Source organism: Schistocerca cancellata, chromosome 10 (genome assembly GCF_023864275.1).
Source record: "Schistocerca cancellata isolate TAMUIC-IGC-003103 chromosome 10, iqSchCanc2.1, whole genome shotgun sequence".
In the NCBI taxonomy this organism is placed as follows: Eukaryota; Metazoa; Arthropoda; class Insecta; order Orthoptera; family Acrididae; genus Schistocerca; species Schistocerca cancellata.
This window is the reverse complement of record NC_064635.1, coordinates 214733550-214755597: the sequence shown is the minus strand read 5'-3', so window position 1 is coordinate 214755597 and position 22048 is coordinate 214733550. Positions and strand designations below refer to the sequence as shown.

The following is a 22048-nucleotide window of genomic DNA, read 5'->3' as shown; positions in this document are numbered from 1 at the left end:
GACTGAAGGAAAACTGCTAACTCTTGGGAATAAGTTGATATTGTTAACAACAAACAACATTAAAGAAAATGTGTATTGAGAAGCCAGTGTCAGAATTCTCAGACTACTGGACAGTGGTCGACAAGAGGTTCTTGAATTTGCGTCACGTATTGTTCGAACCGTCCCTTTTTGAGCCAAGAATATCCTTTTAGAATCAAAAGATTTACCCCGAAAAGGTAATACCGTAATGTCATAGACTACTTTTCATGTTAAACTACAAATTATTTCGGATACTGTTTTAAAGGTTCCACAACAGCTTACTATCTGTTTGAATCCCTAGGAATTTGAACTCTTTCAATACTTTTGAACAGTTAACATAACTTTCAGTTGTTTTGTATTTCATTTTTTTAGCCTGGTGCTATTTCCTTGGCAGCCATGGCAAGTTTCTGCTTCGTTTTTGCTCCTGCTAGGTAATGGTCAGAATCAAAATCACATGGGAAAGGGAACACATTTTCCATATCAGATGCCCATCTCTTTGATATCAGTATGTGAACTATTTGATTTGTTTGAGGTATTTTTCACACCCCTTCAAAAATACCCGGACGGGAAAAATATCGCAGCACTGAGGAGTTGTGTGATACAAACAAAAGTTGGTAGGCCTGTTTCTACGTATGAAAGATGATCTATTCAAATTTCATGCCAGTTACACAAGAGCGGCACCAGTAATGTCACTGTGAGGGTGCAAGTCAGGCTTGCTTTAAATATTCACTGTAGTGGTTGTGAGCATTAGTTATCTTTGAGATTGGACACTGTGAGTTGATGTTAGTCAAAAATGCCTTCAAGGTAACAAAGATGCCATTATAGGCACCTAATTGAATGGGAACAGGGTCACGCAGTAGGACTGCGAGAAGCCGGACATTACTTCTGCGATATTGCAGAAAGACTCGGCAGGAATTTAGCTATAAACGATTGCCAGCAGCGGTGGTCACGAGAATGTGTGGCTGCGAGAAGACGAGGCTCCTGATGGCTGTATTGCAGTAACGAGAGGGAAGACCACTGTGTTCTGCGTGTGGCTCTGGTGCATCGTACTGCATCTGCAGCAGTAGACGCCACCACGACGACACAGTGTACTGTTTCAAAGTGGCTACTTCTAGGAGAGACTCGAGGCAGGTGCCATGTAGTGTGCATTCCAGTGACATCAAACCACTGCCATCTGTAACATCAGTGGCAGTCATGTGAGAGGTCGTTGGAGGGCTGATGAAAGCTGGTTCTGCTTCAGTGCCAGTGATGGATGGCCATGTGTCGGTTAGGAGGAGGGCACTTGAGGATGTGCAGTCAACTTGTCTGTATGCTAGACGCACTGGTGCTACATCTGGAGTTACGGTCTGGGGTGTGACTTCGTACGGCAACAGGAGCACTCTCACGGTTAACAATGATTCTACCTATTATGTCGTGCTTCGTGAACAGCATTCCAGAGGCCGTTTTCCGAGAGGATAATGCATGGCCACATACTGCTGTTGTAACCCGACACACTCTACAGTGTGTCAACGTGTCGCCTCGGCCTGCTCGAGCCTCTGATCTGTCTCGAATTGAGCACGTACGGGACACTGTTGAACGAAAACTCCGGCATCCTCTACAAACAGTATTAACTATCTCTGTATTGATGAAAGTGCAACAGGCATGGAACTCTGTCCCACAGACTGACATCCGGCACCTGTACAATGCCATGCATGAACATTTGCATGCTTGCATTCAAAATTCTGGTTGGTTATGTTGGTTATTAATGTACCACTTTAACACATTTTCAATGGCTTATCTCATGCTTACATTAACTTTTGATGCAATGTTAATCACGTAAATATGTTACCTAGGCGAACGTATTCTCATTACTCTATATTAATTATTTTTTTATATTTCTTCTGTGAGGCTATCTATAACTGATTGTAGAAACCATCTACCGTGTGCTAATCTGAATCTCCTGTTAGCACTTATACAATCACGAAGTTCACTGGAAAGGCCAGAGAGGGTTTGGGGAGGCATAAGTTACTAGAGACAGAGACTATAAATAATTTTAAACAAACTGACTTTATTGCAGTATGATGGAGTAAGTGGTAGGAAACACAGATGCAGTCCAGGTAACAAGTAAGACCTTAATGTATAGGTCTGTAGTGCTAATAATAATTACTTGAAGTCCGTTATTGAGAAGAACACAATTTAGCATACTCTGAACCCTCGAGTAGCCACCTGAGTGGCAATCCAGAAAATGGCGGTAGAATTTGACAAACTTATTAACCTCTATAAGCATTACTTAAACAAGTGAGGTGAGGTGTCAAACATTTTAGAATTGTTTGTACCAAATGACAAAAGTGATTACAGTTTTTCTGATTAGCAGTTTTGAGTCAAACTATGAAATATAAGATGATGGACACATTGTGCAAGATGAGATTGAAATGAAAAGCTTCCAACAATGTTAATTACCCGTAGTTCCTCAGCATTTCCATAATTTACAATTTAACCACCATCAGATAAATGAGCTAAATTTATCACAATTAACCGTGCAGAATCTACATACAAAACCTTTACATCAGTGGACACCTGTCTGAATGATAAATTTTAGTTTTAAAATGGAATGGTGTAATGAATAATAAAATTTGTGAATCACTGAGAACAGGCTTAGATAGTGTGAAAGCTAAATATTCATATTTAATTAAAGAATTACATTAGTGCTCACCAACGAGAGCATCAGTCAGCAAGTTCAACTGCAAAGCTACAGTCCTAACAGTGAGCGAGTTTAGATTACTGCAAATGGGAATGCCTAAAAGCTTGCACCAAAAACAGGCATAACACGCAAACAGGGCCAGTTAACACCACAGGTACCAAACTAATCAAAATGAATAAAGTAAAACAAGCACTCGGAAAATTTATCAATCTACTCAGCTGGCCAACTGTGCAAATCAACAAACAAATATATCTAATGATACAGTGACTTCAGGAGTATTAGAATGGCTTGTGAACATGAATAGGACTGACTGGGCACAAATGGATACAATATCATACATGTACAATCCACTCACCATAATGATTCTTTTACCTGTTTTGCCTGCAACTTAATTAACTTCATGAATACACATACCACTCACATAAGGTTACGTATCACATAACTTAAAAAGCCCATAAAAGAAGGTGAAAACCAAATTCGGTAGGTTTTACTAGTGAGATTTTGACAAATAAACACCAGTGATCTTCATACCTGGCACGGGTCGTATCAGCTGAACTGTAGAAGCATAAAAGAGATAGTAGAGCATAACCACAAAGCAGGAAGGGGAAATCTGCATCCTATGTGCAAACGCATGAGAACGAAAATAGTGACACTCCTACTAGGTAATAGCCTCTCCCCCCTCCCCCCCCTCCACACACACACACACACACACACACACACACACACACACACACACACACACACACACATGCGTGCATGGTACTACTAATGGACATTACAACCTAAACACATCCAACATGCAAACAGCACAAGTACCAGGGTGCCAAGGCTCCTGAAGTAGGAAATGACAGCTGTGCGGGGGGCTACTACCAACAGACATCACAACATAAACACACCGTATGTGCAAATAGCACAAGTACCAACATCTTTACACCATGAGTTTGCACTGGAAATGTTTATTTGCCAAAACTGGTTACCAGATTTATAACACATCATCAGTGGCATCTGACCCAGCAAAACAAACAACTGTATGTACATTGATTCTGCAAAATGAGAACTATATATATGTCACAGTATTATAAGCCTACTTACATAATGTACCTCCAGAGCAGTGACATATATGTCAGTTAATATGATAGGATCTGAAATTTGTCCTCTCACATAGTATACAGATTGTCATATATGTTACTGTTGTCAAATCTTAGGCAGTGACAATTTGTGATAATGTCTAACTGTCATACAATATAAATGTGGAACTGATAAGTCAGAGTCTATATTACCTATCTTTTGTTGCTTTTGTTATCATATTTCTTTATTTATTTTGACTTTGGTTTGATGCCATTCAGTTGTTGCTTCATAATAATAATGTCTTTGTGCATTCAGTATCTGATTCTTTCAGTGTAACTTCGCTCTTCCTGTTCCTTATAGTTCACTTTCAAGCTTTATGTTTTTGTATGTTCATTACATATAAATAACTATGACATTCATGGATATATGAGCGGTCTTATGCCAGAATGAACTAAGCGACATTTTAAAAAAATTGAGTCCTTCACCATATTAAAATGATAGGGTTTCATTTTGTCTTATGACAAAACGAACTATCTGACAACTCGCCTCATTTCGTTGCTGTAGCAAGGGACTTCTTTGGCAAAGGTTGGTACTATTCATTCTCTTATTCCAAAGTGAACCATGCGGCATCACAAGATGGCTACCGTGGTATATAGCTCAGGTGCACATTCCCGCGCAATGGCAGAAAATGATGATAATTGTGAAGACGAGTCTTTTAGTTCTAGTTGTTCTGATGTATATGAACCTAGTGATGGTGCCTCTCATTCATCAAATGGTAAGTGGATTTTAATAACTAGTGATACTTTAGTTTATAGAATAAACTCATGAATTGGAGGTTATGCTGTTTACCATGACCAAAAGTAGTAAATCTAAGGTCACTGCACAATCGATAGTGAGTGTATGTCGATATTTTGGCCAGTGCTGCCATAAATAATGAGGGGAGAGAAAAATTGACCACGTGGAAAGAAATACCTCTTTATTTAGGGCGGGAAATGCGATTTAATGTGGAGGTGGTTCACTCTGGCAGAAGAGTTCCTGAAAGAATTGTATTTCGCATATTCGTCAGTTACCAAAGTAATGAAATGGAATATCGTAACTTGGTCTCGTGATTGGCATTTTTAATAAATCAGTTTTGAAAACTAATTTGTAGATCTAAGTAATTTGTTTTTCAGATGAAAATGAAATTTCTGGCAATAAAAGCAAAAAGGGAACAGGGAACAATGGAAGAAAACCCTAAGAAAGAAGAAGTGAAGTAGAGGGGAGACTGTCCCAGGAAAGACATTTGTTGATTTTAATTGTTCATGTAGACAAAAATGCTGGCAAAAAAATAAATTGTGAGGAGAAAAGAAAGTTTTTGACACATTTTATGGAAGTGGATCCTGGGATGTGCAGACATCAATAATATATGGTTCAGTTAAAAATGTTCCAGTCAATAATCCTAGTGCGGATGGAAATGATGTGAAGGCGTGCAAAGAAACTTATCTAAAGACACTACAGATTTCTGGCAGCAGGGTGCATTGAGCCATAGCCAAAGCAAAGGCAAGCTCTTTATGTGACCAGTATGGAAAACACGTACCTCATAATAAAAGTGCTGACTCAGTTATTATTCACATCCATAATCATATTAATAGTTTTCCCAGTACATCAAGTCACTACTGCAGAAGAGATTCGTCAAAAAAGTACTTGGACAGTAGACTTAATCTTAGTTTGATGTGCAGATTATTCATTGATAAGTTGAAAGAAGAAGATCCCAATGTTAAACCTCCCAGCCAATCACTGTACGAAAAAGTATTTAGACGAGACTTCAATCTCAGTTTGAAGCCTCCGCAAAAGGATACAGGTCAAACATGTGACAGGCTAAACACGCTAATTACAGCAGAGGACACACTGGTGAGGCAGACACTGAGAAGCTATGAAGATTAAGAAAGGAGCAGGAATTGCACCACAGGAAGGCTGAAGCTGTAAGAGATTGTCTGAAAAGGGACATGGAGAACTCCGAGACAGAAGGTAATCTTACAGTTTTTTCATTTGATTTGCCGAAAGCATTACTGCTGCCAAAATTGACAACAGGTGTTGCATAATATAAACGTCAACTCTCCTGCTTTAATCTTGGAATTCATGATTTTAAAAGTGGGAAGGCAGTATGGAATGAAAGTACTGCTTCAAGGGGAGCTCAAGAGGTAGGCTCTTGTGTACTGAAGTAAGTCGAATCTCATGATATTGGTCCAAGGATTCGTGTGGGGGGCAAAACAGGAATTTTAAAATTATGACAATCTGGATGTATTTGGTTCAGAGTGACAAAACTAACATTGAGGAAATTGCGCACAAATTTGCTGAACCTGGTCACTCATATCTTCCCAATGACAGTGATTTTCGGGATATAGAGAGGAAACTATGGCATTATCCACAAATATTTGCCCCAGAACGGCTTTATTGTATTATTGAGAATGCCAAAGTGAAGAAAGGTAAATCTGAAGTTGTAAAAATGGATTGTAGTGACTTGAAAAGTACTATGCTACTCGAAAAAGCAATGACTAACAGAAAAGTAAATCTTTCTGGAGAAAAGGTTGAGTGGCTTAGGATTAAGGAAATGAGATTTTCAAAAGAGAAGCCGGGGATAATGGAGTACAAATACAGCCATAATGACATGGAAGAATACTCTTCAGTGAATTTAAATTAACGCTTAAAAGCTCGCCACTGTTCTCTCAGTCAAATTACACTACCTACACTGTATCAATTAGGGCGCACTCTACACCCTGCGAAGCTGAAAGATATTCCATGAATTCTACAAGGGTCTCAAAATGGCTGAAGAAGTATCAGAAATGAGCAGTGTCAGTAATGAAGAAGATGAGTGATGGGGAAGCATAATCATCGCCTTAAGTATATTCCAGTGTTCTCACCTAATTCCAAAAATTGCTTAGTAATGCTGTATTACATAAATGCTGAAATTATATCTGTGTGTTTCAGTTGCCAAATAGATCTATATGTGAATATAATACAAAAACAAGAAAACTTTACTTTCTATTTTGTACTGAAGTGCATTAATGTGATATGACAACAAAATAACCTGACGTAGATGGATATTTTACATTTTTTCTCTGTAGTTTTAAGTTTCAAACTGTAATTAAATAATGTGCTGCAAGGCTCAAAACGCTTGTAAAAGTTTTTCACACCCATTATGCACCAGACCACATGTATATTCATAAATATTTTTGAATAAATAAGTTGCTGTAAACTCATAACTTCAGTCCTTTATTTCTCAAAACTAACTAAATGTCACTTAGTTCATTCTGGCAAAAGACCACTCATGTGTAAATTATAATTTTTTGACAATTGATATATTTTGCAATTTTATACCGTTTGTATGTTCAACCTTCATATACCAAGAGTTGAAAAATTATAATGTACATAAATGAATGCACGTCACAGATAAATATATATGAGCTTAGAAATAACAGTTCCATGTTTACACTATACGACAGTTATGCCAAATATTATCAAGAATTGTCACTACCTAAGATTTGACAATAGTAATATGCAAAGCAACCTGTAGACAATGTAGTAGGGCACATTTCAGGTCCTATAGCGTGTATGCCACTGCTAGAAGTGGATAATGTAGAGAAACTTACATTGGCGCTACCTTATATACAGTTGTCATTTTGTAGACCTCGATTTACATACAGTTATTTGTTCTTCTGTATCAGAAGCCACTGATGATGGTTATAAACCCAAAACTGTCAAATAGACATTTCTACGGCAGCTCGTGGTGTATAGAAGATGTCTTTTAATAAACAACAATAGGGTATCTTGGCAGGAACTTCTGTGCATGTCCATCTTTACATTGATTACAAATACAACTTCGTGTTGTCTCTCTCATGCTTTAACTGTCTCCATTGGCATTTATGTTGGCACATGTTCACTCAAATGCCTTGATAAGTTGTAAATCTACTCCGTATTGCAGCCTTGCTATTGGCTACACTTATCCTTGTTCCTACACAACTACATTTACTCAAATGATATCTTCAGTTGAAAGGTTCCAAAATTTCCCTGTATGCTACAGAGTTGGACACGGTATCACGCACTACTCGAGCAGTCACATGACATTTCACTAATGCAGTATGAGAGCAAGCAATACACAGGAAGTAGAGCTGGCCACAACAACAAGTTATCTTTTTACTTAAACTGAGATAAGTTTGTGGGTCACAAGGGGAAATAAATCCTCCCATTTATATGCACAATGGAGACTCCGGGTAGATTTGAACTAATTTGCAGTTAGGGTTCTCAAACAGTATGTATTTTAATGTTAGCACCCACTTGAAATACAATAAAAAACAAAAAGTTTACATAATTTTTTTAGTGTGTAAATACAGTGATACGAAACCTATTTTTTGAATGCCACGTCTTGCTTTGATAATGGGGCAAGATGGTCCTTCTCGCAAATTACACTTTAGTGTGAAAGGAAAAAAAATTGTAAAGTCCAGACAGTCTTAAGCAAATGAATCCAAAACAATGAATATTTCAACATTTATCAAATTACAACCAACTACCTTGCCACCTGTACCACTGACATGTTTGTATTTTCTCAAGCCCGGTTCTCCATGTCTTTGTAACAATATCAGTCACAATTGATTTCATTATGTACAAACAATTTCATAACATGATTTTACTGAGTGATTCCAGAGAGCGACATAAATACCTAGGAAAAGAGGCATCTGACTGACCAATTGGCAAAACTCGGCAGAACCGACAGTTCCTCTGAAAATGTCCAACACAGCTCCAAATGAAAAGTCAGGATAAAGTTTCACGGATTATGACCCTAATTTCTGTAGAGTTTCCGTGCAATAAATTATTTTATTGTTTCTGTCTAAAAATCTGTACAGTCAATTCGTGTTATGAACATGTCTGTTTACTGACATAAATGCACACATTTTTCTCTTTTCCATGACCTTTGAAAAGTTCAGCTAATATCTTTTATACTTTTTTTTAATGTCTATAATATTTTCCCACATAATATAGTAATTTAGTATGAGGCTAAATTCATAATAAATTTCAGGTTTTATAAAGAAGTCAAACTTTATATTAACACAATGAAGTGGAACAAAAGATACCGGGACCTTGATGAACAGCAGACAGTCACTTTAGAAGTTGAGTGAACCAAGAACTATATACCTAAATAGGGAAAATAATAACACCATTGTAAAAGGAAAAACATTTTTTCAGATGTGTTCTTAGAATGTTGCAGGGGCATTGGTACATCAGATGACACAGTTTCTTGTGAATGGGAGAACCACAGTACACTGTATCCAAGAGCTACAAAGGGATCTGGAAGAAATAGGAATACCGGAGCAAGAGATTTACAACAACATGACGTGCAAATCAAATCTGCAAGCTGTCACAGTTTTCTAGGGAAATTAGACCCAAGGCAAGGTCATCACGAACAGAAAAGCGAAGGATGTTACAAAGTATGAGAATGAAAGGATGCAGGACAGGGATAAAGATCTGAAGAAATGAAGGTGACTCAAATTGACATGGTCTTCAGATGACCAAAATGAGCAGAAGAAGAAGAAGAAGAAGAAGAAGTAGTGCCCTATTCATACGTATTTTTGTCAGACATTCTTAGCTTTCCAATTACAAATTGAATCCAAATCCTCTAACAAGCAACCAAAAATGTCTATTATCTACTCAAAACAACACGTCAGTGTCAAAATCTCGTAAACAGAAAATTGCTACACTAACTCAGAATTATGCAACATCATTCCTTAGTTTGTGTTATTGTTTTGTAAAGAAAAGTATATAGCTCAGTGGACACACAATGACAGACTAGCTATGGTACGGGCATGATAAGTTGGCCACTGACTCCCAATACTGTTCAGTAAGTCTGCACCATTTGGAACACTTCGTGTCGACTGTTCTCTGTTTCATATTGCTGCCACCTCAAAGTCATGACACTGTAATTACCTGACTTAGTGCTGATTTTACTTAAAATTAAATACGTTATGCAACATGAGACACAATCACAAATGTTTACTAAATGTTTTGATTGGAATTTTTCTACTACTCACTGCATCGTATTAAAACTGTCTTCATTCAATTTTATATTCCTTGCTACAAATAGGTACTGCATTTGAAGATGACTGTCTCTGTAATGCACATTTATGAATCCGTGTTACTTTGACAAATTTATACTTTAGCAGCCGATCAGTACGAATTGTCAGTACGAATTGCGAATGCTCGTGAGTTGTCAGTACTGGAAGATAATAAAACGTGCCCCCTCTCACATTCTCTAACCCTGCAGTGACCACACTATTCATGTCTCTGCCCCTGGTGCACCTGCCCCGACCAGTGTCAACTGCAATCAAGCAAATCTTAAAATATTACTGCCTGTGTAAGTATTTTTGTTGGTTACAGAAGAGGAAACTACTAGATGCTTTTATTGTAAAATACAGCTCAGGACTGTGGGCCACACACATACCTGATTTGGGCTGGATGTAGCCAGTGGGCCACACTTTGTCGACTGCTAATATAGACTGTATTAATGATCAGTTTATAAATTATTTCCTGAATACACAAAAGATATCACACGCATTTAATGGAAAATGAACAGTGCCAATCTGGTTTCATTTTGTGTGAGATTCTAATAAGGCTAGTATCACCTCATAAAATTTCTCCATTATGGTAACCATTTTCTTTCACTTTAACATTAATACCTATTATTCTCTCGTGTGAGGCACAATGAGTTCCTCGTACATCATTTGTAGATTGTCTACTACATGGGGGAAAAGGGGGGTATATATCCTAGTGCACCCCTGCTTGCAAATTAGCAAACCAACAGTGGCTAATTGTGTACAGGCAAAATTAATTAGCAAAGGAAGTGCTCATAGTGTACGAGGGTGAGTCAAATGAAAACCTTAAATATTTTTTTAAATATTATTTATTGTGCAGAAGTGGTACAAAGCTGTATCACTTTTCAACATAATCTCCCCCAAATGCAAATCCTCCAGCACTTACAAAGTGCATAAATTCCTGTAGAAAAAAATTCTTTTGGTAGTCTGTGCAACCACTCATGCACCGCGTGGCGTACATTTTCATCAGAACGGAACTTCTTTCCTCCCATTGAGTCATTCAGTGTCACTCGGCAGTTTTCCTTTACTATGGCTTCAACTGCTGCAATGTTCTGTGGAGTCACAACTCATTGTGCCTGACCTGGATGAGGAGCATCTTCCACTGAAGTCACACCACTTGCGAACTTCCTACTCCATTCGTAGACATGCGGCTGTGACATACATGCATCACTCTACTGAACCTTCATTCGTCACACCTTCACTATGCAAAAACCGAATAACAGAACGCTGTTCTTCCCTGGTGCAAGTCGCAAGTGGGGCGGCCATCTTTATACTGATAGTGCGAGGGTGTGTGTGCATCTACACTATGCTGCCACCTACAGGCAATTCTGCACACTGTTTGTAGCACGTTTACCAACTTACAGGATAACGGCGTGAAATTTCTATTTGTTATTACAAATTTAAGGTTTTCATTTGACTCACTAGCTGAACCATCTACTGTAACTGGCAGTATAATATTCTTGAATACTAATGGTTCCCAAGACTTGTGTATAAAATTCCACTTTTTTGTCCTGTTATTTTCGAAGTCTGTTGTTTTGCCTCTTAATCATTGAAAAATTATGTATAGATCAAATGGTCATTTTCATGTGAAAGATTTTATGCCTAAGAACATGTAAAAAAATTTAAGCATTCTGTGTCATACATAAATATTAGTGGTGGGTTTTACTCAAAGTTAACAGTCAAAGGCGAAAACATTGTCTTGCAAAATGTATTATATGACCCTGAACACAGCACAAAAAACAATATATTATTTGGTTATTTGTGACTGTGTGATTAGCGAAATGCTTTGTGAATGAAAATTTCGATCTGCCTTTATATACTAGAATAACATTTGAAAGCGTTCCCAGATTGTAGTCAGCTGAAAACAAGAGACAAACATTCTTGTGAAACAAGGAAGAATATTGGTTAGAAATTACACATTTAATAAATGAAATGAAAGAGAATTATACTGTATCATAATTGTGATCATTACAATAAATTACATTGGCAAGAGTAGTTGTGGAGTTACTCTCAACAGACTCTTCTGCCTTCCAAAAATGACCAGCAATTAATTGGAACAAGTGTCGGTGTGTTTGCTTGATAATTGATGAAAGGCCCAAGAAAACTTGAGAAACATTCATAGTATTTTTCAACCTAGAAGAAACATTCAGAAATGTAAAGTGATGCTAGATGTTTGAGATTCTCAGTAAAGTCTGTCTGGTGACGAAATAATAAATAGCGTTGAGACTTCAAAAATTTTAGGTGTCATATTGATGAGGTGAAAACCATGTTTTGGAACTTCTAAAACAAATTAGCTGAACAAATTTGCACTTAGAATCATTGTAAATATTGGGTGGGGGGGGGGGGGGGGGGACAGATTAGAAACTTGACATATTTCACATATTTTCCTTCAATAATGTTGTATAGAATAATGTTCTGGGATAACATGTCTTTAACAAAGAAAGTCATCATTGCAAAAAAAAGTGCTGTAAGAATAATATGTTGTACTCACCCATGATCATCTTGTGAACATCTGTTTAAGGAGCTATGCATTTTGACTACTGCTTCACAGTGTATTTATTCCCTCTTGATGTTTGCTGTAAACAATCTTCTGCAGTTCAAAAGGAACAATGATATACCTAATTACGATACTACAAGAAAAAACTGGCAGCAATTACTCTACATTGATGTAGTCTTAAGCACAAAGAGAGGTGCACAATTTTGTAACCAAAATTTTTGATGACTTACCCAGTGATACATAATGTCTGACAGACAGCAAAGTAGAATTTGAAAACAAATTGAAAAAGTTTCTTGTTGACAACTCCTTCCATTTCATAGAAGAAGTTTAATTACTGCAAGCTGTAAAAGGTGGTGGATAGAAAGTACTAATTCACATCTTCAATACTAGGAAAAGGGTAGATTGCTACTCACTGTTAAGATAACATGTTGAGATACTGTGTGAATGTATGTATGATTTCTTTTCTGAAGAAGGCATCGGCAGAAAGCTAAATGTGAAACAGTCTTTTTGTTGTGCCTGTGTGCAACTCATTTTGTCATCTTTATGGTGAGTAAGAATTTCCTAATATTGTTGTTATTCCAACCCATAGTTTCCATTGTTTAACTCACATCTGTGAATTTAAAAAAATAAAAAAGTAAAAAAGTACTTTAAATGGTCTGCATGTAACCATATTTTCAAATCAATGTGCAATAAGAATGTAAGGTGACTCAGTCCACATCATTACAATGTATTGTGCAAATGACCCATGTAACATGAAACTAACTGCCTACGTAACTACAATGAAGGAAAAGACAGAGTGCTACTTACAGCAAAGAAGACACATTAGGTTGCAGACAGATGGAGTCAAAAAGACACTTATATAAAGCTTTTGGCCAAAGCTTTCATCAGTGAAAGAGAGAGAGAATCCAGTTGTACATGCAAGTAAGCACACCTCACACACACATGACCACCAACTCCAGCGTGTGTGTGTGCGTGTGTGTGTGTGTGTGTGTGTGTGTGTGTGAAAGCTTTATGTAAGTGCGTCTTAATGTGCCTGTCTGCAACTTGACGTGTGTTCTTTACGGTAAATAGCAATCTGTCTTTTCCTTCATTGCTGATATTCCTACCTGAAGATTCCACTGTTCGATTTTTGCCTAACTAACTAGATTAAGATCGGGAATATAAAATATATACAACAACTGAGAAGGAACTAGAAGAATGTAAAATTAAGAGAAAAGTGTGTGGATTAAAAAGGGCATTGACGCGGAAGTACTTTTCTCCTTACTATATATCAGAGCAGCATTTACAGAAACAGAAGATGCAGAAGTGGGATGAAAATCAGAGTGATAGGTTATTAATGAGGACAGTGGTCTGCTCTGTGGAAGGAGGAAGATTAAATGGGATTTACGATATACTGAGTGTGAAATATGGATTGAAAAGTAAAGAAAAAAAAAAAAAAACTTTGAGGAGCAGTAGAAATGAGATTAGCAGTGGACGCGACGCCAAAATTGTTATTGATGTGGTAGATAAAGTGAATGAATTTTGCTATTTTGGAAGCAAAATAACACACACAATGAATGAAACAATAAAGATATAAAAAAGCAATCTAGCACAGAAAAATATGGCATTACTCACCAAAAGAGGTCTGCTATTGAGAAATATTGGCTTTAATTTTAGTAATAAATTTCTAAGATTATACTTGTGCAGCATTGTATTGAAGTGAAACGTGGATCATGGAAAACCAGAAAAGAAGAGAATCAAAGTGTGTAAGATGCTGAAAATTAAATGGACTGAAAGGAAATGATGAAATACTTTGCAGGAATGTTGAGGAAAGGAATGAATGAATGAAGACCACTTGTCAGAAGAAGTGACAGATTTGCAGTACATTTGTTGAGACAGCAAGGAATTATCAGAATAGACATTGACTCATTAATGAGTATTTCTTTTTATCTTCCCTGAGAATCATTGTCCTTTTTTAGTTCCTGACTGGCTGGGGAGACCAATGCTGGAACAGGATGTATACACAACCAGGAAACGCAGGAATTTTTTCATCTGGGAAAAACCTAGGAATTTCTTAAGATTCTAGGTATTTTTTTAATGTTTTAATTTCCAGTTAAATTTTTGTAATTTTGACTGGTAAGAACTGGTATTCTAACAAAAAATTTTATGTTAGCCCACTACTGCAAAATAATACTGCAGCAATAAAATGCGAAAGAGAGAGAGAGAGAGAGAGAGAGAGAGAGAGAGAGAGAGAGAGAGAGAGAGAGACTAGAAAAAAGAACCTGTAAACAAAATGTGCCATTTACCACAACAAAATGCAGTAAACACAAGTGTCTGCCATCAGCAAAATGTGTCAAAGGCTTTAGGACAAAGACTACGCAATACTTCATGACAACTAATTGCTTTTGATGTCACAGATGTTTACGTTTCTAACAAGGTCGTGGGAAAATATTGTGAATGGTGGTTTGAAAAGTGTTGCTTTCAAATTAAATTTCCTGTTATGCAAGATGGATTAAGTTATGTGTGGGAACATGTGATGAATTTCTTAAATCAAGAAGTGTTTGACTCTCATTCAGAACTCAGCACTTTGAGGACCAGCCACTCAGAAAAAAATTTGGGTCCAAACACTGGCTGTTTATTCCATTACTTAAAATTTTACTGGCACATTTGTGTTTGATATGTCTTAAATGGTAACACATGCTAAAAACACCAATATTGTACATGACAGCTTAGCTTTTCTTGTAACTACACTGTATATGAATTAATTTGAATGATAAACTTTTCCTATTTGTATGTTCATGCTATTTAAGTCATGTTGCTATTGGCTGACTACATGCTCTGAATACCTGCTGTCATTAGCTGGCAAGATCATGTGATGTGAGCTTTGATTGGCTAACAAAAGCACATCACAATCTCAGTGTCAGAGCATTGGAAACTACCTGGCTTTATTTGACAGAATTTGCATTAATACTTTCATAATACAAAAATAAGCAATGTACATATTGCCAAGCATCAAAGCTCTTTTCAAAATGCGTTGTTTTTTTACTAGGTTTCATTCCCTGAAGTGCTGAATAGTTTTATGCCAGCGTATAAATCCCTTATCATTCAAAGCATTGATAAGTTTGACAGCTCTGGGGTGAAGTATGTTGTCACGTAACATGGGAATGGGAAAAGATGTACTTTTACCCAGGGAGTAGTGTATTTCTCACCTGGAAAGAAGTGTATTTTTAACCTGAAAAACTGGCAAAAATCTGAGAATTCTTTTTTTTTTTTTTTTTTCCTTGTCCATGTATAGATCCTGTGGAAGCACATTTTCTATTATAGTGAGGGCACATTCTGTCCATTCTAACCACGGGTTGTACGGGGTTGTTTGTCATGAGATTTTCTTGCCATATTCTAAGGTTCCATGTATTCAATCTCAGTCTTTGCCGTAATTGTTCAAAGTACTGTGAACAACCACAAACAGTTGGACATGGTGTTGGACAATCATTGGCAGTGGTTTCCCAAATACTGGTGTCTGTTTTGCCCTTTTTAAAGAGTATTTCTCATTGTTCTTGTACAGTTTCAGTTGCCCTCCTTGCTTTTGTTGTCTATTTTTGAATTTGGAGTACATTATTTGTGGTGGTAGGTATCTATCAGGCATGCGGGTAATACGAACAACCCGTCGAAGTAGATGTTTGATAATGATGGGCTCCATGCTGGTAGTATTTGTTTCCAGCAGGTTACTGATATTGGCACACTGGTCTTGCCATTTCCCTTTGAGTATTTTCCCGAGGGAACACTTACGATATTTCTCGAGCAATTTTAGATGTCATCTGTAGGTGTGGCCTCAGACCTGTTAGTAAGAATTGGTATAATGGTAGTCTGATAGTGGAAGAAATTGGTATGAGTGCTGAGGTAATGGTTGTTGAAGATACTGTCCTGCAAATGGCCAGAATTTTGTCTCACTATCTGCTGCCTGTTGGTAAATACCTTGCTAGAAACACACTGTCCTTTTAGACCAAACTGAGGTGCAGTTGATACAGTATTTAGCACACGACAAATGCAGTAAGGAATAATTTCCACGGTACTAGAAGGAGCCGTAGAGAGCGAGAGTTTTAGAGGAAGATAGAGATTAAAATACGTATGACAAATAACTGAGGAGGTTGTGTGGAGGTGCTGTTCTGAGATGTGGAGGTCAGCACAGGAGAGGAAACTGTGGTAGGTTGCATAAAACCCATCAGATGATTACTGTTTTTCACCTTCAACTTTAATTCAATTATAATTAATTGCCTGAATTATGTCCAGTTTCATGAGTCACTCCAATGCTTTCACAGACAGCCTGCATGGCTTTTCGCACAGGAATTGTATACAAGTTATTCCAAATGGTGAACCCATTTTAAAAACTTCGTATTTATTCGAGTCCAAAATTAAAAAGCCTTATACCAATGAAAAGACGAAGTTTCAGAGTTTTTTTTCCGTAATGTTGGATATCTATTTAATATTTTGTAATAATTTGTAATTAATTAGTAATTAATTAGCTTTTAATAATTATTTAATAATTAGAAATAAGATAAATGTTATAAATGTTCAGTGTTGCCACCGTTGGCTGAATGGCAAACATGTGTGGTAGCCAAACTCATCCCACATGTGGGAAGCATATCTGCTGTTACTGAGTGCACGGCAGCAGTGATCCGGTTCCGTAGATTGTTCAGAGTGATTGGTAGAGGTGGGATGTAAACAGGTTCTTTCACACCCCATAAGAAATAGTCACAGGGTGTGAGATCGGGAGATCTCGATGGCCAGAAGTGCAGAGCCAGGTCTTTGAGTCCCCCGCGACAGATCCGGCATTGAGGAAGCTCGCACATCACAGTCCCGATGGGGCGGAGCTCTGTCCTGTTTGAAAATGAAGTCCTGGAAATCTTCCGTAACTTGAGGTAACAGCCATTTTTCCGACGTGTCCAGGTATGTGATTCCCATTACAGTTCTTTCTGTAAAGAAAAATGGCCCGTAAACCTTTGTACGGGATACGGCACAGAACACGTTGATCTTCGGTGAGTCTCTTTTGTATTGCAGTGGTGAATCTGGATTTTCCAAACCCCATATGCGAACATTGTGTCTGTGCCTTAGAAATGCTTCATCCTCCATCTTTCTGAGCACGTAACCACAAAATGCGAGACACTTTTCTTTTGTCACTAGGGTTGAGAGCCTGCACAAGTTGGAATTGGTACAGCTTGTACAGCAGACGCCATCTCAGAGCTTTCCATATAGTTGGTTGGAGTATACAAAGTTCTCAACTGGCTCCATTGGTAGACTTATTGGGACTGGGCACAAAACTCTTGAATCGGTCGGACATCGTCCTCTGACACACGTGATCGGCCTGTGCTTTTTCCTTTGCACACACTCCCAGGCTGTTTAAATTGCTCAAACCTATGGCTAATGCTTTTGCGAGTTGGTGGTCGAATACCTAATTTGGTACAAAATGCTCGCTGCACTGCACTTTTTGACTCACTTTATCCGAACTCAAGAATGCAGAAAACCTTGTGCTCCACAGTCACCATCTCACTCACAACTGACAGTGAAATGGAATGGTGGCCTATTGCCGCACGAAAGCTACTGGCCGCTTCTGAAACAATCATCGCCTGCCTGCCACCGCCCACCAAAAACTTTGAAACTTCCTCTTTTAATTGGTGTAAAGTTTGTTCATTTTGGATTTTTACTTGAATACATATGAATTTTTGAAAGTGTTTCATCATTTAGGATAACCATGTATTTTCATCTTCGGCACCACCATTGTACGTGTTGAAGCCATTTTGAGTAATGAGATGAGACATCTGGCACTGCTTTCGCATTTACTTATTTCCATATGTTGATAACTGGGACGCATCTGAGAGAGAGAATTCTTTAACATTCTGTAGATATCTCATTTCAGCTGTTGGAACAGTGTTCGCATTAGCTTTACAAATGGTTCATGCTGCAGCACCATACAGTAGCAGTGAACCTGATTATTATTATTATTATTATTATTATTATTATTATTATTGTTGTTGTTGTTGTTGTTGTTGTTGTTGTAATAGATGTTTTTAATTCTTCTTTCAGGAGCTCAAACATGAAGTACAAGTACAGTTTACAAGTAATGGCAGTGAATCAGAAAGGTAGAGTACAGTTTATTTTTGTACCTCTTCATTTTTATTTTGTGCACGAGTCATTTTGCAGCTCCATGTTGTAATCAGAGCAGCAGAACATAATGATATCACACTTATTAACAGAATATTGAATGTTGTTGACTAGTGTCTATAGTGTTCACACGCTTGATCTGTGAAACACTCAGTCTCTTGCTCCGTTTCACCAACAGCATGCATTCATGTAGTTCATTAATAGCTGTAAACTTCCTGAATGTGCACATTTTGAAACCACTCATGTGAACCTCTGGTAAAGTTCTTAATCTCCATGAAGATTTTGAGGAGAAAGCATTGGACTCTGCAAGTTTTAAGCTCGTTATCTGTTGGAGGTATGTGAATGACACTTGTTTAGAGTGGCCCTATGGAGCCATCTAAACTCCAGTCACGGGAACGTCAAATTCACTTTGGGGCCGGAAAAGCATGTACGTCTTCGTTCAGCATAAAACTGACAACATCCTGGGGTATATGTCTTTGTGCATCTAAAACTGACAACATGCTGGGGCATGGATATTCACCTGCTAGCAGACAGCTGTCATCATCAAGTGCAGGCCAATTGCATTCCCAACAAACTTATTCAAGGGGCACATATGATTGCTGATAAGGACTGTCTACAGGAAAAATTTGAACATCTCAAAAACGTTTTTGGCGATAACAGCTATCCATCGTGCAAGAGCCGTGAGACTTGAAACTAAAACTGAATGTGTGTCTCCCACCTCAAGAGGCTGAAAAGGAAAGATTCAAGTCTATGACCCTCCTACTTTCTTCTAAACTATGTTGTATCCTCTCTAAACATAAGCAAAGCTATTTCTCTATCAGCTCCAAAGATAGCCACACTCATTGACTCTTGAAGGTTGACTTGAATCTACAGAAGGTAAGTGTTTATAAGATGTTCTATCAGTATGGTTTGTTGTCTATAAGACATATTTTATGTACATTGTGTGGAACATCGACACTATACTCACTTACTACAGCCTGACAAATATTTTGGAGCCGAGCACTGTGGACAGGGAAGCCATTGAGCCGACGGGAAGAACAGTCAGATTTGAATGTCTGTTTCATCCGTTCTGGGATTCAGTTTTCAGGGAAGCTATTGAAATACATTTGAGGATGTATTTAATTTATCATGAAGATGGTCTTAGCCTTGACAAAATTTGGAATTTGCCAGTGGAATAGTTAATTCTTAAAGATAACAGTATCGTTGCCATGTCAACCAGAATTCTGAAACACAAGGGGTCATGGTAGCATGTATCTCTGCCACCTGTGTGGTATTTCTTCCACAGTCATTCAATTCACTGTGGGCTCATGAACTTGGCTCGCCCTGCCAGTATATAAGGTGGATGGGAGTTTTTCTCCATTAGTCATTGTGGCTTGCTCAAAGATGGTTTAATGGTTTATAGGTGAAAATTTAACAGCAGACAAAGCTAATTTATTTGTAAGTTAACTTTAATTGTTGCTAACAATAATTCATGTCCACTAATCATCTTTCTTGATGGATATAGCTTTTAAACATATATTTTGTTCTGATAAGCACAGTTCGTGATACTTGCATGGCACCCAGTTCCTGTTCACAAGGTGCTTTGTTATTCTCGCATTGCAAACAAATGTAGTTTCCATAACATCTAATGTAATAAATATTCAGCCATTTGTGACATATTATTGTTTACAGTATACTTTTTCGACCATTGATATTCACACAAAAGCATCAAATGTACATGTGCTCACATAAGCTGAAAGCCATTCCCGCATGTGATTGTTAATCTCCACTATTTGTGATCAAAAGTCAATAATATTTAAATTATTCTTCCACATATTCCATATGGTGAACTTGCATTTGATAGTCCATATAGTATCCCTCAGCATAGTTGTAAGCATTTGCCAGTGACTGTGTTGTTCATGAAGCACACTAAATGTCATTTAAAGCCAGAAACCAGGAAATGGATAAAGAGGAGAGCACACTACCAAACTCTTTAGCTTTCCTTCTCTTTATCAGCAATATTTCTTTCAAAATAGCCAGAATGCTATAGAAATTTCAGGTTAACGTTGTTTTCTGACAACCATTTAAGATTACAGAACTACTGGGATCAGTGAAGGATGACTTGTAATTGCAGGAGGCTGGAATTTAGAAATGATCGTGTAGCATTGATGGCCCGGCGGTCCCATCCCCGGGGAGTTCAGCTGCAGGGTGCAAGTCTTATTTCAGGTGACGCCACATTGGGCGACTTGCGTATCGACGATGATGAGATGATGATGACGACAACACAACACGCAGTCCAAGAGGGGAGAAAATCTCCAACCTGGCTGGGATTTGAACCCAGTTCCACTGCATGGTACACAGATATGTTACCACTCAGCTAAGCAGGCAGACTGGAATTTACAAAAATACTTTGTCAGTGTGGTATGGCTTGCTTAGGCCAGACCACACGCTCTTTGGAAGACCACTGTACCAAACGCCAATGCTGCACCCGGCTTTTGCAACCAATCAAGTCTGTTATCACTGAGCATTGTACCTCCACTGGGTATTAGTGTGATAAATAATAATTTTGACCAAAGCTACTTCTTTTTGAGACTGTTATTAAAGAAACCGTGGAAATATGAGGGGTATTCAATAAGTAATGAAACACATTATTTTTCTTGGCCAATTTTGGTTGAAGTATTTGTTGTGGGACATCATGAAATATTCGTGCTTCAGCTCCAATAGTTGCATGACGTTTTGGTAGGCAGCAGCTCTGTATGTGGCCTTCAGAGTGGTGCCTGTAACAGAAGTGCATTCCAACCAGAGAGCTGTCATTGAGTTTCTTTTGATGGAAAACCAGAGCCTTGCAGATACTTATAGGCACTTGCAGAATGTCTGTGGAGACTTGGCAGTGAACAAAACCACGGAGTGTCATTGGGGAAGGCATCTGTCATTGGGACAAGCTTGCAAAAACCTGTTCCATCTCCTACATACTGGCTGCCTGTGCACACCCCCAGGAAATTGTGAACTACTTCTGCGTGTTTGTCGGCACAAAAATACATATGAATTTCTCCTTCTTCATGACAGTGCAAGGCCTCGCATAAGCCTGCATAGCTGAGAGAAGCTCACAAAACTTTATTAGACTGTTCTTTTATCATCCACCTAACAGCCTGGATCTCGCAACTTCTGACTTCGAGGCTGTCGCATTGGTTGGAAATTATGTTGAAATATAGGGTTTTGTAGCCAAAGGAATGGGGAATAATATGTTGTATTTGAATCCTGAATAAAACTGTCCAGCTTTCAGAAAAACGTATTGTCTACTTATTGAACTCCCCTCATACACGTGGCAGCGAATCTGATGAAATGCAATAGTGAGTACCAGTTGTATAGTTTGTGCAACTTTATCAAATCTATGATTTATTCTAAACGAAGTCAGAAGAGTACACAGATGGTCACAATAAATGGCAACTCTAGGGCAGCCGAGTTCCACAATTGCGCCAGTGACAGTGGTGCTTGCCTGATAGTGTATTCACACAGTCAACACAGTTATAAAGCATGTCCAAAAAGTAC

General features: G+C 38.0%; 1 protein-coding gene across 4 annotated transcripts in view; it reads left to right on the top strand.

Moving 5' to 3' along the window:
- Positions 1–22048, top strand: part of LOC126106648 (zinc finger and SCAN domain-containing protein 21-like) — a 210078-nt gene that overhangs the window by 110226 nt on the left and 77804 nt on the right. For all 4 annotated transcript variants that reach the window (XM_049913006.1, XM_049913005.1, XM_049913008.1 and 1 more), the window contains one exon: positions 18443–18498. In XM_049913006.1, coding sequence (XP_049768963.1) covers positions 18443–18498 — 56 coding nt within the window. The remainder of the gene's footprint in view (positions 1–18442; positions 18499–22048) is intronic.